The 17,642-nt window shown below is 40.3% G+C and overlaps 1 protein-coding gene across 4 annotated transcripts in view; it reads right to left on the bottom strand.

The window, feature by feature from the left end:
- Positions 1 to 12,801, bottom strand: part of TMEM39A (transmembrane protein 39A) — a 34,934-nt gene extending 22,133 nt beyond the window's left edge. The window contains exons 1-3 of one of the 4 annotated variants that reach the window (XM_036447456.2): positions 12,458 to 12,801; positions 10,932 to 11,118; positions 2,063 to 2,285 (exon numbers count right to left, since the gene is read on the bottom strand). In XM_036447456.2, the coding sequence (XP_036303349.1) occupies positions 2,063 to 2,285; positions 10,932 to 11,044 (336 nt within the window). In that variant the 5' untranslated portion in view covers positions 11,045 to 11,118; positions 12,458 to 12,801. The remainder of the gene's footprint in view (positions 1 to 2,062; positions 2,286 to 10,931; positions 11,119 to 12,457) is intronic. The other 3 variants (XM_045583971.1, XM_036447454.2, XM_036447455.2) reach the window with 3 other exon arrangements.
- Positions 12,802 to 17,642: the final 4,841 nt, after the last annotated feature.

Below are 17,642 nucleotides of genomic sequence, written 5' to 3'. Positions count from 1 at the left end.
GTTATATAACAAGAAGAAACCTTTAAGATCATCTAATCCAAACTCTTCATTTTATAACACCATGGTCAAAGAAAGATAGATGAAGAATAGTTTCTACATTCAATAAACTCATAATTCAGGTGGGGACTATTAAAAATAAAATATACAGCTTGGCCTGTGTGGCTCAGTAGTAAAGTGTCAACCTATGAATCAGGAGGTCAAGGTTTCATTTCCAGTCAGGGCACATGCTCAGGTTGCAGGCTGGATCCCTACCTAGCAGGGAGCATACAGGAAGCAGCCAATCTATGATTCTCTCTCATCACGGATATTTCTATCTGTCTCTCCCTTTCCTTTCTTATCTCTGAAATCAATTTTTACAAAATGAAAAAAAAAAGGCATTCAATTTGGCACTAAATCATTACAATTCTTAAGTAAAGAAACTAAAATTCTCACCTCCGCCTGTTTGGCTCAGTGAACAGTGTCAGCTTGGGGACTGGAAGGGTCCTGGGTTCGATTCTGGTCAAGGGCACATGCCTGGGTTGTGGGCTTGATCCTCAGTAGGGGGTGTGAAGGAGGCAGTCAATCAATGATTCTCTCTTATCATTAATGTTTTCTATCTCTCTCCCTCTCTCTTCCTCTCTGAAATCAATAAAAATATATATATTTAAAAACTGAAATTCTCTTCACCGAATATTAAGCAGATAGTCACTATGAAAAGAAAATTCTTTTTTTTTTTAAATATATTTTTATTGATTTTTTTTACAGAGAGGAAGGGAAAGGGATAGTTAGAAACATCAATGAGAGAGAAACAGATCAGCTGCCTCCTACACACTCCCCACCAGATATGTGCCCGCAATCAAGATACATGCCCTTGACCGGAATCGAACCTGGAACCCTTGAGTTCGAAGACCGACGCTCTATCCACTGAGCCAAACCGGTCAGGGCAAGAAAATTCTTAATGGTTAATTCCAGGAACAACCAATTGATATAAACATTAAAAAGAAAAATGTTTATTCCCTTCCCATGCTATCTTGAAGATTTTCATCTGCATTTACTTCCTTTCTATGCTCACTGGGCCAGGGAAGTTTTCGAATCATTTGTAAGTCACAGACGCATACATAAACTACACAGGACAATAGTTTTCTTCTCATAAAGCACATCTTTATTGCCCATTAAAAACTGCCAGTACCAACTACTTACTTGACTAGCCTTATCATTACTTTATATATCCTTCTATGGAGAGCATTCTTTGCATCAAGATTATCACACCCCTCCTAAATAACTGCAAAGAAGATAGAAGACACCTAGAAAATATTGTCATGTACTTTAGCAGAAACAGATCGCTATTCTCTCAGTTTTATTTCTGTAACAGAACCCAATTTCATTCAGGGTAACAATGAATTCAGTAAAAGGACTACATTTTTCAGACTCCCTTGCAGGACACATGTGAAAATGATATAACTACCAAACCCTGGACCATAAGAAACTCTCCTTCATAGTTCCCTTTCCTCTTTTCCCTCTGGCTGACAGGGATGGACCGCAGCCACCCTGAAAGCCACTCATTGGAAGACATTTGTCAGCATCAGCCTGGGTCCCTGACTGACCATATATGGAAAGTATATTCCTGCCAACTAGGCCAACTGCCTCAGACTGTTATATGCTTGGAGAATTATACAAATTTTGGGCTTATTTGTTATAGAAGCGTCCATTATCCTAGCATAGTCATTAAAAGGGTAGAGTTGTTAGAATTTAAACATATTGACACTTTAAATTTCCAACAAATATAACATGATATAGAGAAAGCTAAATATAAAAACCTTCTCATGGTATTATTTTAATAAATTATTTTAATGGTTTCTGAATTTTCACTTATATTTTTATCTCCTCCAGTAATAGACCAAAGCCAGGTATTTTATATTTCAAACAATTTTATGACATTATATTTCTGAAAGCAATCTTGGGTTAGCAGGGGGGGAAATTATTAGAAGAAAATTTATTAAGAAAAATAATTTCTACATATAGATTTTCCAACTAGTTTCTTGGCTAAGTAACATGAAGAATGTAAAGGCCGATTAAGACTTACCAATGAAGTACAAGAAGCAGGATGATTGTAAGGATACCACCACACTGTTTTATAGATGTTGATGTACTGAATGAACAGTGCAACCAGCAGGTAAATGAAAAAGAGAAATTCAAAGAGCAGACTCCCATCCACAGGCAAGTCAGGAATTTGGCAATGACGAACAGGACCTGGGGTGATTAAGGCTGTGATAGGTGGGACCGGAAGGCCAATAGCACTACCATTCCTGAAAGAGAAAACTAGGGTTAACTCAAATACTGATTACCCTGCAGTGTCATAGAGCATAAAGGGCTCCTGCTTGCTTCTCCACCTACCCTTTAACCTTTAGCTTTCCCCCAAATTCTACCTGAGGACCTTTGGCTTCTCCCTTCATGGATACCCTCTCAGTGATCCAATATGAGGGCATGGTTTCCATTATCCTCTAGATGCTGAAAACAAAAATTTTTCTCCATTGAGCTCACTACTGAGTTTTAGACCCATGTTATCAAGCTGTCTACTGGACATCTCTGTATTCCTCCTCCTGTGGTCCTGGCTATAGTTCATGTCCCATCCAGTTAGCTTCCTGAATCAGAAACCTGGCAGTCATATTAGAGCTTTCCTTCTGCCTCATCCAATCATTCTCTAAATCTTATGTACTCCACTTTATAAAACTTCCTTCAAACTGTACCCTCCTCTCTAAACGCCCTAGTTAAAGCAATTACTATTTTTGTACCTAAACTAATGCAGTAATCCCCATAAATTCAACTCCACTTTCACCAAATTCTCCAACCTTCCTTCAGAGATCTTTCTAAAGTGGAAGTCTGATCTTTCTAAAATGTTACTCTCTTGAATGAATGCCTCTCCACTACTAATAGGATAATATTGAAAAACTTTAATATGTCCTATGAGGTCCTCTGCTTAACATACTAGCTTTATCTCCTTACCCCCTCACGAACACATTTACTGACAAAATCCTTCACGACTTTTTAAATGATCAAGTATATCCCTTATGAAACTTACTCTGATTTACTCAAACAAAACTAATTCATCTCTCCTCTGTTCCACCGTTACACCTAAACTATGCCTTTATGCTGGGAAAAATGTAAGGCAGCAGGAAAAGAAGACCATATGTGAGATGGACTGACTCCATAAAAGAAGCCTTAGGCACAGGGCATTGTTGAATACAGGACTCTGTGGGCATCACTAATTCATAGGCTCTCCAGGAGTTGGAGCTGACTCACTGGCACATAAAATATGTCTTTAATATTGTGCTATTCATACTATTATATATAATTTTTATATATTGTATATCTACTAGAGACCTGGTGCATAAAAATTCACACTTGAGGGGGGTGTCTCTCAGCCCAGCCTGCCCCCTCTCATAGTCTGGGAGCCTTTAGGGGTGGGAGGCAACCCAGCAATCAAAGGAATGCGATGTCCCCAGCACATCTCTGTTGCTGCCACTACCAACAACGTGAGCCTTGGCCGGCCCTGGTTACCTGAGCCTTGGGCAGCCCTGGGCAGGTGGGGGGCTGAGGGGACTGGGGGACTCTGGAGGCAGGCACAGCCGGACCCACCTAGGGGGCAGGCCCGGTTGTGCAACATGCCTGCTGCCCCAGCGAGGCTGTTGGGACTGGGGACCGCCATCTTGTGGCTGTGGGCACTGCCATCTTTGTGGGTGTGGCAATCAATGAGCATATTCCCTCCTTATTGACTATGGGTGCCACCATATTTGAGGGTGAGACAATCAATTAGCATATTCCCTACTTATTAGCTGTGGGCGTTGCCATCTTTGCAATAGCATGAGGGTCAATTAGCATATTCCCTCTTTATTAGATAGGATATCTTGTCTATCAGACCATAAATTTTCCTACTTTACTACAAATATATAACTTTAGGTTGAAAAGACAGCAGACCAATATAGTCATTAAAAAAATAGGGATCTCTTAAAACACTAGTTAAGATATACAGGCTTTAATCCTCTCCTTGTTATCCCTCTACCAAGGTGTTTTATTTGTGAAAAATAGCTGGGCTATCAAGAATGATAACATTTCCCTTTATATGTACATATGGGAGTAGTTACAGAGATCTAAGAGTCTACTATTGTTTGAATAACATGAAAAAGAGGGTTGGTTTTTATTTTCAAAGAAGATTCTAGAGAAGGAACAATATTAGCATTACCATTCTACTCTTAAAGTTCCAAATATAGAATTCTGGCTTTAGTATATGACATTCACAGTACTTTATGTGACTCCTAGAATATAAAATCTGGTCACTCTGAACAATTAAGAATAATATGGCAGAAATGCAGAGGAGATAGAAGGTAAGAATAGGAATTGGGGAGGGAAGGATCAGAAAAAATTATGGAAATTTCTTCCTCTCATTGCCCGTGTATATTCTAATAGAACAAGCTTATCAAGGAGTAGGTTGTGACCTACTCGAAGGTTTCTTAACCTTACCTGTTCAATCATAAACCAGTCATCAACACCACAGCTTTATGATCTGTTCTAAGAGATGGGCCACAGCATTTCCCAACTCCAGGAGATCTCATTCACAAAGAACACAACATGAAAAGTGCCCTCTGGAGATGTACAAGTTGGTCAACTTGAATGGAGGGGATTAATGCCAACAGCCAATCCATTCTCCCATTCAGGTTAATCATAAGACATGGAAATAAATTCTGAGCAGAAATTGTAAGGTTAGAGGCCTCTACTCTAGAACAAAATAAAAATTCAAATTCCTCTTCAGTCAAAACTAGGTGAAAGGGGAAAGCATGCTGAATGAACTATTTGTTATAATTTAAAGGTATAGAATTTTTTCTAAGTAAAGACTAATCTGCTTCTGTGGTTAACAATGTCAACAAAATGCTGGGCCCCAAGAAAGATATTCCAAATGAAGTTCAAAAGATCTATACCTGTGATATTCTATACCCCTTGGCTACTATAATTCAAACCAGAAGACAGAGAGACAAAAGTCAAATAAAGTGATCCAGAGCATCAGAGGGAAAGAGGAAATAAGGAATAAGTTGAAAGCTTGAGAAGACATATGAGCAAAGTTCTTAACTGGCCCCACCAAAGCTAAAAGCTAACATAAACAGACTTGATCAATATATCTCAGAAAATTAGTTACACAACACCAATAATGAACTCACAAAAAGAGAAACTAAAAAAGAAACCGATCCCATTTACCATTGCATAAAAAAAATAAAAAATAATTAAAAAATTAAGATACCTAGAAATAAACTTAAATAAGGAGGTAAAAGACTTGTCTCGGAAATCTACAAGATGCTGAAAAAAGAGATAGAGGAAAACATAAACAAATGGAAGAATATACGGTGTTCATGGATTCGTAAAATCAACATCATTAAAATGTTCGTACTACACAAAGCAATCTATAGATTCAATTACAATTCCCATTAAAATATCAATGGTATGCCAAAACCGGTTTGGCTCAATGGATAGAGCGTCGGCTTGGGGACTGAAGGGACCCGGGTTCGATTCCGGTCAAGGGCATGTACCTTGGTTGCGGGCATATCCCCAGTAGGGGGTGTGCAAGAGGTAGCTGATCGATGACTCTCTCTCATCGATGTTTCTAACTCTCTATCTCTCTCCCTTCCTCTCTGTATAAAATCAATAAAATATATATATTTTAAAATATCAATGGTATATTTCACAGACCTAGAACAAACTCTCTAGAAGTTCATATGGAATAAAAAAAGACCCCAAAGAGCTGCAGCAATCCTGAGAAAGAAGAACATGTTGGAGGGATCACAATACCAGATATCAAGCTATATTACAAAGCCACTGTTCTCAAAACTGCCTGGTAGTGGCACAAGAACAGACATATAGATCAATGAAACAGAAAAGAGAACCCAGATATCAACCCAAACCACTATGCTCAATTAGTATTTGACAAAGAAGGCAAGAAAATACAATGGAGTCAAGATAGTCTCTTCAATAAATGGTGTTAGGAAAATTGGACAGATACATGCAAAAAAATGAAACTAGACCACCGACTTACAGCATACAACACAAAAATAAACTCAAAATGGATAAAGGACTTAAACATAAGATGGAAAACCATAGAAATCTTAGAAGAATCCATAGGCAGCAAAATATCAGACATACGCCATAGCAATATCTTTCCCAATACAGCTCCTACAACAATGGAAACTAAGGAGAAAATAAACAAATGGGACTACATCAAAATAAAAAGCTTCTGCACAGCAAAAGAAACTATCAACAAAACAAGAAAGCCCAATGCATGGAAGAATATATTTACTAATGTTATCTTCGACAAGGGTTTAATCTCCAAAATTTACAGAAAACTCCAAACATAACAAAAAGAAGATAAACATTACAATAAAAAAATGGGCAAAGGACATAAATAGACTTTTCAAAAGAGGACATACAGAAGGCAAAGAGACATATGAAAACATGCTCAAAGTCACTAATCGTCCAAGAGATACAATGAGGTACCATCTTACACCTGTCAGAATGGTTGTCATCAACAAAAACAAGTGAGGATGTGGAGAAAAAGGAACTCTTTGTGAAGACTGGTGCAGCCACTGTGGAAAACAGTATGGCGTTTCCTCAAAAAATTAAAAATGGAACTTCCATTGGACCCAGTAATCCCACTTCTAGGAATATATCCCAAGAAATCAGAAACATCAATCAGAAAGGATATATGCACCATTATGTGCATAGCAGCACAATTTACAATAGCTAAGATTTAGAAACAGCCTAAGTGCCCATCAGTAGATGAGTGGGTTAGAAAACTATACATCTACATAATAGACTACGCTGCTATAAAAAAAGAAGGAACTCTCACCATTTGCAACAGCATGGATGGACCTGGAGAGCATTATGCTAAATGAAATAAGCCAGTTGGAGAAAAATAAATATCACATGATCTCACTCATTTGTGGACTATAATGAACAATATAAACTGATGAACAAAAATAGATCCAGTGTCATAGAAGCATCAAACAGACCGCCCAACCTAAGAGGGAATGTTGGAGAGGGGGGTGGTGCCATAACAGATCAACCAAAGGACTTGCATGCATATAAGCATAGGACACAGACAGCATGTGCTGAGGGATGGGAGTGGCCAGGGAGAGGTCAACGGGGGGGGGGGGGGGGGGGGGAAGGAGACATATCTAATACTTTTACAATAAAGAATTGGGGGCAGGGGGAAGGAAAGGAAGAAAATTAATTACAGATTTTTTTTTTTTTTAAGTATTCTTAGGGCAGCAAGACATGGCTTAAAAAAAAGGACTTATTCCTCTAACAGGATATGAAAATGTATTAAAGCAAGAGATACAAATGTTTGAGATACAATGTGGAATAGTTCTCCCACATTTTCTGCTAATCAGCTGTGGTTTTTGAGAAAGTAACTATATCCCTGAGCCTATAATACAAGGGTTGTAATAGATTCTCTTTAAAGAACTCTTCTCAGTGTTAACACTGAGTATTATCCTTTAAACTGTGTTGCAGGTCCCCAAGGCCAAGCCCAGGTTTGATGATTTGCTAGGAGGATTCATGGGTCTCGGCATATAGTTGTGCTTACAGCTAAGATTTATTACAACAAAGGGAACAAATCAAAATCAGCAGAGGAAAAGGTAAATGGGCCAGAGTCTGGAGAAAACCAAGTGCACATTTCCAAGAATCCTTTCTCAGTGGAGTCATACAGGACACACACAACTCTCAGTAAATATTTGCGACAATATGTGTTAAGTGATATCTATAAGGAAGAGTTATTACAGACTCAGGACCCAAGGTTTTTACTGAAGGCTGGCCATAGAGGTACTCTCTACCTAGCAGTACACTATTTCCAGAAACCCAAAAGGAAAGCAAGTGCTCAGCATAGCCAACCTTAGAAATGCCTGTTTGCAAGGCTGGCGTCTGGAAATTGACTGGATAACAGTTCCCTATGACATAAGTTTCACTAAATAATAATGCCTAAAGCATTTGTGAAACAATGTGGTTTATGTTGAATACCTGCTTTGTCCTTGCATATAAAGTTTGTATGCGAAAGAGTTAACATACCAGGTCTGAGACTGGCTTTTATGGAGCCAGCAAGCAAAAGAATTTACCTAAGCAAATGGATAAAGCAAGGAGGCTTCAAAGGAATAAAGAAAAATAGGAAAGGATAAAGCAGTGATCTTTTGAACATGCTCAGGTGATATTAGTAACAAAGTACTTTCAAGGACAAAACAAAGAAAAACTCACTCAGTCCTTCTCAAATAAGATTCTCCCTCAACTATAAGCACTAGGAAACTCACTTGATATCCTCCTCCTTTAGGAGGCAATCATCTACACAAGCGTCCTAAGAACAAATCCCTGCTCTCCACAGGTGGAAAACAGGACAGGGAACTATAGACTTCAATCTTGATTGTGTCACCAAACTAGCTCTATGACATTCTCAGGTTTAACTTCACCAATCAGGCACAATGCTCTCTTCTCCAGCTGACCTGTCTTGCAGAAGCAAAGGTATCACCTGAAATTATATCATACTTAAGCAATTATCTATTCCTCTCTTCAGTACTCTGCAGATACTCCAGAAGAGAGTTCTCCCCGTCTGGACCCTGTCTCTGTATACATCCTGCCCGAAACTATATTCTAGGCTGTCTACCACTGGTTTTTATCCCTATTTTTTATAACTCTACCCCAGGTCTTATATGATAAACTATTTTAGGCTGCTTCTTTCCCATCAAGAAACAAATATAGAGTATCTTCTCCCAAAATAACCTCTTTAGGTAAAAATGTCACAAAATAGTCACTCAATAACAGTGACTTTGCAAACCATGAACAACTATAATTTTTCACTTTATTCTAATCTGTTGAAAAATGTTTTTCTCCCCACCACCCCAGTTAATTGCTGAAGAAATATATGTTAAAGGAGAAGAGCAAATGAAGAATGGTAGGTCAAGGCAATTATGATTGGAACTTTGAAAGCCAGGATAAAGGGCTACAAGGAAGGCAGAGAAAAAGCAAACATGATCATAGCTGAAATCACCTAAGAGCAGAGGTAATTTCCCAATGTTCCTAGTTCTTCCCAGTACTCTACTTACACACTTTTTAAGTACAAGCATAATCACGTGGGAATGTAGTTTTCAGTTCTTTTTTTAATAGCAGAACACTTCATTTTTTCTCCCCAAAAGGTATTTTACATGGTATCCCAATACTTCAAACTCACTGAAGGAGTTAGTTTGATTAAGAGAGGGCTAAGAAACCTAAAGTCTAGATTGTTAGGCCTGCCAGCCTCTGTCTTCCCTCAAAGCACTTCCACAGCAACCCCTGAGACACTGAGGAGGCATTCCATGACACAATTTGGGAACATAATTATCTAGGGGAATCCTCAGAGCCCAAACAGAAGAACAAAGAACTGCTGGAATTAATATAGAGGCAGAGCTGCACTGGCCAGGTAGCTCAGTTGGTTAGAGCACTGACCGGACAAACAAAGCTTGAGAGTTTGATCCCCAGTCAGAGCAAATACAGGAATCAATCAATGGGGGATAAATAAGCGAAACAACAAATTGATGTTTCTCTCTCCTCCCTTAAAAAAATAAATAAATAAATAAATAAATAAATAAATAATAAATTAAAGCCTGATTGATATGGCTCAGTGGTTGAGCATAGACCTATGAACCAGGAGGTCAGGGCATATGCCCAGGTTACCTGCTTGATCCCCGAAGGGGGGGAGGGGGTTTTGCAAGAGGCAGACAATCAATGATTCTCTCTCACATCAGTGTTTCTTTCTCCTTCCTCCCTCCCTCCCTCCCTCTCTCTCTCCCCATTCCCTCCCTCCCAATCTCTCTCTAAAAAGCAATGGAAAAAATATACTCTGGTGAGAATTAAAAAAAAAAATCACGTTTTTTCTTCTCATACAACATATAATAACACAAATCTTAAGATGTTTGAGTTACAGCTGACAGTTTATTAATTTCAAACAAACTTTTTTTTTTTTTTTTTTTTTTTTTTTCTCTTTGTATTTTATTTTATTGACTTTTTACAGAGAGGAAAGGAGAGGGATAGAGAGCCAGAAACATCAATGAGAGAGAATCATCAATCAGCTGCCTCCTGCACACTCCCTACTGGGGATGTGCCCGCAACCAAGGTACATGCCCTTGACCGGAATCGAACCCGGGACCTTTCAGTCCACAGGCCGGCGCTCTATCCACTGAGCCACACCGGTCTTGGCAATTTCAAACAAACTTTTGAAGAAAATAATTTGTAGGACCCTTGGTGGAATATGACTTACAATTTTAGAATCTTACATAAACTGTCAATTTTAATTTGCCCTTCAAAAAATAAAAATAAAAGCCTTGTACTTTAATTCATTCCTCCTTCCCTCCCTTCCTTTATTTATTTATTGTTAATCCTCACCCAAGGATATTTTTTCCACTGATTTTTAGAGAGAGTGGGAGGGAGGGGGGAGATAAAGAAACATCAATGTGAGAGAGACACACTGATGGGTTGCCTCCCGCACACAACCTGACCAGGGCCAGGAATCAAGCCTGCAATTCAGGTACATGCCCTTGGCTGGAATCGAATCTAGGACCCTTCAGTCCATGGGCCAACATGCTAACCACTGAACAAAACTGGCTAGGGCTTCTCCCTTCCTTTAATAGCTAAAAAGGTGATGACTAGAATTTGGGTCATAAACCATAACTAAGAATTGGACTGCTTTCACTTTGTGGGCCCCATATCACAACTCTCCGCCTCCCAAGTATTCTGAAAATACTGAGCTTTCAGTTGTCAAGGCAGGATTTCTATTTCAGGGTCAGGAAATTATCTTCATACACAAATACCTGAAAAGCATGATGACGTCTGTGTGAGTCTTACAGATCACAGGATATTACAAATTACAAATAATCTTATTTCTTCTTTACCTGTTTCTCAGGCCTGTTCCATTGCCGCAGCCCCCACCAACCAAAGTCTGTAAAGAAGGTAAAGCGGAACGGCTCAGCTGCTGCCGACTAGGGCCCCTCCTTCCACCGGGCATGTCCGGAAACCAGTCTGCTTCCAGTGCCACCTGTAGTTGCAACCCAGGTTAATGGTTGTCAACCTGTTTCAACTCTGAACAATAACAAAACAAACAAAAATGACACACATTTAAATGTCAGTTTACTATTTTTGAAACTAAGCAATGTAAGAAAACAACCAGAAAACCTGAGTGAACAGGGCTTGTAAAACCAGATTTTCAAACAAATGCTCTCAGCATCTATTACCTACTTTATTCTAATAAAATGAATACTCAAACTCTAATGGGTCAGATCAAAAGCATATGTTCTGATCTAAGGTGTGTTCAGCACTGGGGAAGTCACAATTTGTGCTTTTTAAAAATATTTTTATTGATTTCAGAGGGGTAGGGAGAGAGAGAGAGAGATAGAAACATCAATGATGAAAGAGAATCACTGGTTGGCTGCCTTCTGCACAGGGATCAAGGCATGTGCCTTTGACTGGAATCTAACCCTGGACCCTGCAGTCTGCAGGCAGATGCTCTATCCACTGAGTGAAACCAGCTGGAGCAGGGAAGTCACAATTTGTATTTTTTGCCAGTTATGTACAGCACGTGAAAGATACTACAATCGGGTACAAATTTACAAGAAACACCTAATATAAACACTTCCAATTCAAATGTAATATTTCACAGTAAGACACTTGAAATACAGGAGGATCAGCACTGTCCAAAATGTTACGTTTTGTTACCAAGCGGATCTGGTTCTGTGCTCAGATGTGTTACATATTATCTGACTTTAACTGAGGCGCTTCTTTATCAGAAAGGGGGAAAAAAGTGTTCCCTGTCCTACACAGGTTGTTGTCAGGACTGACAATGACGGATGTAAGTATGCCAGTCGACCCTTTTAACTCTGTAGAAGTAAAACTGTTCAAATGGTATCTCCATCCGTCAGAGTGAAAACATTGGAAGGAGTGCAAATGGATGCCCACTCCAGAGAAACGTATGGAACATTTCTTAGCAATTACTGATGAAGATCCTGACTGAAAAGAAATTGTCCTCGTCAACCTGGCAAAATCACGGCTCTTCCAATGTGGACAGGAAAATCTGTTTACTACACGATACAACTTAAAAACTAAAGAAGGACACACCGTAAAAAAACACACACACACAAAAAAAACCCTCTGGCTTTCAAAACCCTGCTGTAGATTACACTATTCCTATAGCTTTATTCAAACCGCTGGATGTAAGGTAGGGACTGCTGGTCCTTGCTCAAAGGGAAAGGTGTGGTATGGACGAGGCCAGAGGATGCAGCGGGGGTAGGTGGATGGCGAGAGACTACCAACTCCGACAGACCTGCCCCCACAGAGGGGACAAGCGGTCCCCCCCCCCCCGCAACCCGGAGAGCCGAAACAGGCCTTGGACAGACGGACAGCACGGCAGTTCCGTTATACTCACGCATGGAGGAGGCCCGGCCGGTGGGGCGGGATCCCTGCAAGAAGGCAGCAGCTTTACCACGAGAGACCCCCAGCCAGAGAACTCCCTCCTGGCGTTGAGGCGCTCCAAACCGAGTGCCTGTCCGCAGGCCGTCCAGCCCGCGGAGTCGAAAAAAAAGATGTCCAAGCTTCGAGCTGCCAGACCCAGACCGAGACCCAGACCCTGAGTCAGCGGCAGAGTCAGAGCCAGAGCTAACGCTACAAACAGAGCCAAGTGCCGTCAGCACTCTCCCGCAGCCTCCATTACCGCGGAGCTGAGCAGACGTGGCAGCGCACGGCGATGACGTCAGCTTCGCGACGGCCGGGCCGCCCCCGCGGCGAGCTGCCTCCCGGAACTACTCCGGCGGCCCCTAGAGCGGCCCGGAGCCCCGCCTCCTGCGCCTGCGCTTGCGCCTGCGCAATGGGACGCGCCTGCTCCGCTGGACTCTTGGTCACGCCCTCCCTGCCGGCGCTGGCGGATGTCCTCCTGGTTGGGCCTCAGGGACCCAGGCCCTAAGGGTTTTTCTTGGAATCTCGTGGACTCCAAGTAACAGCTCTGCAAGTTGGCGCTCCCATTTTTACGGATGAGGGAGGTTGGGAGACGTCACCAAGGTCACGTCTCTGCTGGGCAAAGGAGTCTGAGTCGCACAGTCTTGCTTTAGCATCCACTTGTGCTCTTATTGTCAAGGACTAGAGCTCCCAGTTCAGCGGAAGAGACAGATTGTAACAATAAATGTTACAATGCTACAAAAAATTACAATTTGTTAAAGTAAATGCAACATAAATATTCTGTCCAAGGTCCGGAGATAGCATGTAGGTAGCATGCGTAATAAATTCCGTGGGAGGGGGGTGTTGTTGAAGCATCCATCTTGTATGAAAACTGCTGTTTGAAATTTTAACCCTGCTATTTTGCTTCTGTAAAATTAACCTTCCCCAGGTTATCAGTGCTGGCGCCAGGCCAGGCCTCTGGTTGAGGTCTCTCAAGGCCCCAGTATATATGGGCTCTTTAAGAACTTGCAAAAGGGGGCCGGAGCCACTTCATATTTGGGATACAAAGAAGGTAAAATATAAATAGGGAGAATTTCTGCATGTTGGGGCCCAGAATTTAAGATACATTTTCCTCTGGACCTGACAGTAATAAATGTAACTCTTAAGTATTGCTTTGTTGTTCTTTGGTTTTCTGTAACAGTTTCCCCCCCAGGAAAGCTTCACAGAGAGCTTGGGGTTTAAAACCAAGACTCCAAGAAGGGACAGGAGGTTGGTAGGAGAATGGCTTTCTCATAAAGGAATTGTCACAGAAGGTAAGGAGGTGGACAGCAGCACCATGAAATCAGAAACTGCCAGTAGTTTGGTATTAGAAGAAGAGTAAAAGTGTCTACTGGAGCACTTGTGTGAGATCTCTTACGCTAGAGATTTTAAGAGCCTTAAGAGAAAACTCTGTATTGGGTAATGACGAGTTAATCGTTATTGAGAGTTCTTTTTGACACTAGATACTAGATTAGTAGTTTTATATATTTCATTTAAATCTCAATGCTTTGATACTACCATTGTTCCTATTTTACAGAGGAATTTGAAATTAGAAGATATGAATATACAAAATGCAACACAGATACTTTCATCATACTCACCTGTAGGTGTAAGGAGTTTTGCACATTTTTTTAAAAAAATTGATTTCAGAGAGAAAGGGAAAGGGAGAGAGGGAGAGAAACATCAATGATGAGAGAGAATCATTGATCGGCTGCCACCTGCACACCCCTTACTGGGGATCGAGCCCGCAACCTGGGCATGTGCCCTTACCAGAATTGAACCTTGAACACCTGATTCATAGATCAACGCTCCACCACCGAGGCAACAAATATTTTAATTGTTCTGTAAAATGTTTCCTAGCTTGATACATTGAAACTCCTTTGCCACTCATTTATTTAGTGACTATTATGTACCAGACATAGTGTTAGTGGACAAGACAGATATGTCTCTGCCCTCCTGCAGCTTGTATTCTAATGAGGGAAACATTTAATAAGTAAAATAATTAGAGGCTGTGTTGTGAGGGAAACAAAGGGGTGAGGTAGACAATAAGGAGGGTGCTATTTTGAAGCGATATATCTGTCTCGAGCAATGACATTTCAGCATTCTGGGAAGGATCCAGAGATGCAAAGATGAGAGAGAAAAGCAATCTAGATAGAAAACAAAAGTTATGCAGAGATTCTAAGGTGGTTTAGAGCTTGCCATGTTTGAGAAACTTAACACAAAATTGTATTGCTAGAGCATGGTGAGCAAAGGGAAATGTGTTGTTAACAAATAATTTAACTTCCACAGCTAAAAGTCTTTTGTAAGAAAGGTTTATTAAAGAGCCAAAATTGCTGGCCCAAAAGAAAACTAGTCTTGGGTCATGAACTCCCTTGCCTAAAAATTTTGCAAATCATACATCAAGAAGGCAGTGGTGGGGATGGGGCAGGGAGAAAGATTTAATCTGTTCTAAAATATTTACATTAGCTATAGATAAAGAGTCTGGAAAAAGGGGAAGCAGAGTTAGTTCTAGGATAAGCTCAGCAGAATCTGCCAGGAAGAAGTGTATGCTGCTGTGGATGAGCTGTAAACAGCAGACTGGAAAATTTATGTGTTAATAAGCGGATAATTGTGGCAAATTGATGCAGCCATTATAGAAAACAGTATCTAAGGTTCTTAAAATTGTAAAAATAGAACTACCTTGTGACCCAGCAATTCCACTCCTGGGTAATTATCTGAAGAAATCTAAAACACTAATTCAAAAAGATACACGCACCCCTATGTTCACTGGAGCATTATTTTTTAAAAATTGGGTTTATTAAGCAATCCGCAGCATCCCATTTAGCAATTAGAAGGGACCTCCCCTGCAGCATTATTTACAATAGCCAAGATATGGAAGCAACCTAAATGGCTGGATAAAGAAGATATAGGTACATATATATGAAATATTACTCAGTCATAAAAATGAATGAACATCCATTTGTGACAACATGGATGGACCTAGAGGGTATTGTGCTAAGTGAATAAAGTCAGAGAAAGACAAATACTGTACCATATGATTTCACTTATATGTGGAATCTAAAGAACAACGTAACATAGAAATAGACTCATAGATGTCGAGAACAAACTGATGGTTGACAGATGGAAAGGGTGTTAGTAGGTAGGGTGAAAAAGAAGAAGGCATTAAGTACAAATTGGGGAAGATAAGAGATTCAACCGAAGGACTTTGTGTCCATTGGTTGTACTTATATGTATGTATACAAGTCCTTCAGTTGAATCTCTTATCTAATAAAAATAAAGAAGTACAAATTGGTAGTTACAAAATAATCACAGATATAGAGGAAAGCAGTTATTGTAATCACTATGTATAGTGCCTGGTGGGTACTGGATTTATGGGAAAATCACTTCATAAATTATATAAATGTCTAACCACTATACTGTATAGTTGAAACTATATATAATGCCTAAGCAGCAGTTATAACAGAACAACCAGTCACTCTGACACACACTGACCACTAGGGGGCAGATGCTCAATGCAGGTGCTTCTCCCATCCCATAGGCCCCGATCACTGGTGGGGCCTTCTAGCCAACCTGCCAGTCCCGTCTCCCAGCCAGCAGGCTCTGATTGCCCAATCCGAGCTGGCCCTGGGGTTAGTATGGGGACGTGGTGAGGGGAGGAAGAGGGCAGGAAGTGGGGAGGTGAGGAACCTGATTGGCCCTGATTGCCAAGTCTAGTATAAAATAATATTGAATGTAATTGGGAGGAAAAAAAGTGAATAATCATGGAAATAGCCTCCTGGAAATTAATCCTAAATTCCAACAGATATATAATATGAGCATCCTTGTCAGAGCTGGTCTACAGCTATTAACAGGCTAACGTTTCTCTTTCGCTCACTCTTCAGCCACTGTAATTGTAACTTAGAACATCTCAGGATTTTTTTTTTCTTGTTAGTGGCATGAAATTAATTTGAAGACCACTAGGAGTTTGAACATGGAGGATCTTTTAAACCATAGTGTTTGCATTTTAGTGGCTGGCATTGGACCTAGAAATCTGTGATTTTTCACAAGCTCTAGGCTTCTGGTACTTATTACACCTAGGAACCACTAGAGTAAAATACCTTTCCTGTTAAGAAAGTGAAACTATTATATGGATTCACATGCAGCTCTTGTGCATAGATCCCACTTAACTCCCTACCTCACTGCTCTTCTCCCAACCTCGCTGCAGAAAATATTTTCATTGTAATGCAAGGTGATTTCCATTTTCTTCTGATCACAGAAAACTGTACTTGTGGAAGAGAAAGGCTTTTATTCAAGTCTTAAAAATTATTCTTCACTACAAGGGTGGTCAAAATTAGGTTTACATTCCTCACATGGAAAAACAATACAATAATAAATAATAATGCAAGAATAAACTTTTGTGTATTGTAGCCCTCCTTTTGCCTATGCTTGTACATTCATTTTAGACTAACTTTGAAAATGAGAGTTATTGTGTTGTTCATTTATGGAGTACACTGCCTTGTCATGTACTTTTGATGAATATTCATGTTGAAGTTATGTACCACCTTCCTAGAAATAAAAGAAACTTTGACTCAAGTTTTCATTTGGATTCCCAAAGAAGTCTTGTATGATAGAGTGTTGGAGATCTATTTTCTCCTCTCCCAAAGTGGCAGGGCCTATTCCTAACTAGTCAACATTATTTTGTCTTTCATCATTCTTCAACATGCATCCTAAGTTTTGCCCCACTACCTTCACCCCAAGTGCTACCCCCACCCTCTGCAGATGATGACTTTTCCCTTTTTAGTGTCTCCAGCACAATATTCTATAACGGCAATATTTTTTTTTTTTTCATCCTGGAATATACCTCTCTTACCCTTTCTCCAGATGTCCAGTTCACGTTGATCTTTCCTTCCACTGAAACCAGGAACGTTTACTCATTGCCTGAAGTTGTAAGTTATCTCTGGGAATCTTATTTGTCTTCTCACTAGTCTAAACCCCTTGAGGGCACAGATCTCATCTTGGTCTTCCATGCATTTCCACGGAGCTTAAATTGTCGCTGTTAGGATGAACTACCCCTAATCTCTCTTCTGAAATATATATTGTTATAAGCTGTCCCATAGGTTTGAGCAGATGACGAATGCCTGCAGAAGCAGAATGAGAAGAAC

Source organism: Pipistrellus kuhlii, unplaced genomic scaffold, assembly GCF_014108245.1.
Source record: "Pipistrellus kuhlii isolate mPipKuh1 unplaced genomic scaffold, mPipKuh1.p scaffold_m20_p_2, whole genome shotgun sequence".
Taxonomy (NCBI): domain Eukaryota; kingdom Metazoa; phylum Chordata; class Mammalia; order Chiroptera; family Vespertilionidae; genus Pipistrellus; species Pipistrellus kuhlii.
This window is presented reverse-complemented; position numbering and strand designations above follow the sequence as displayed.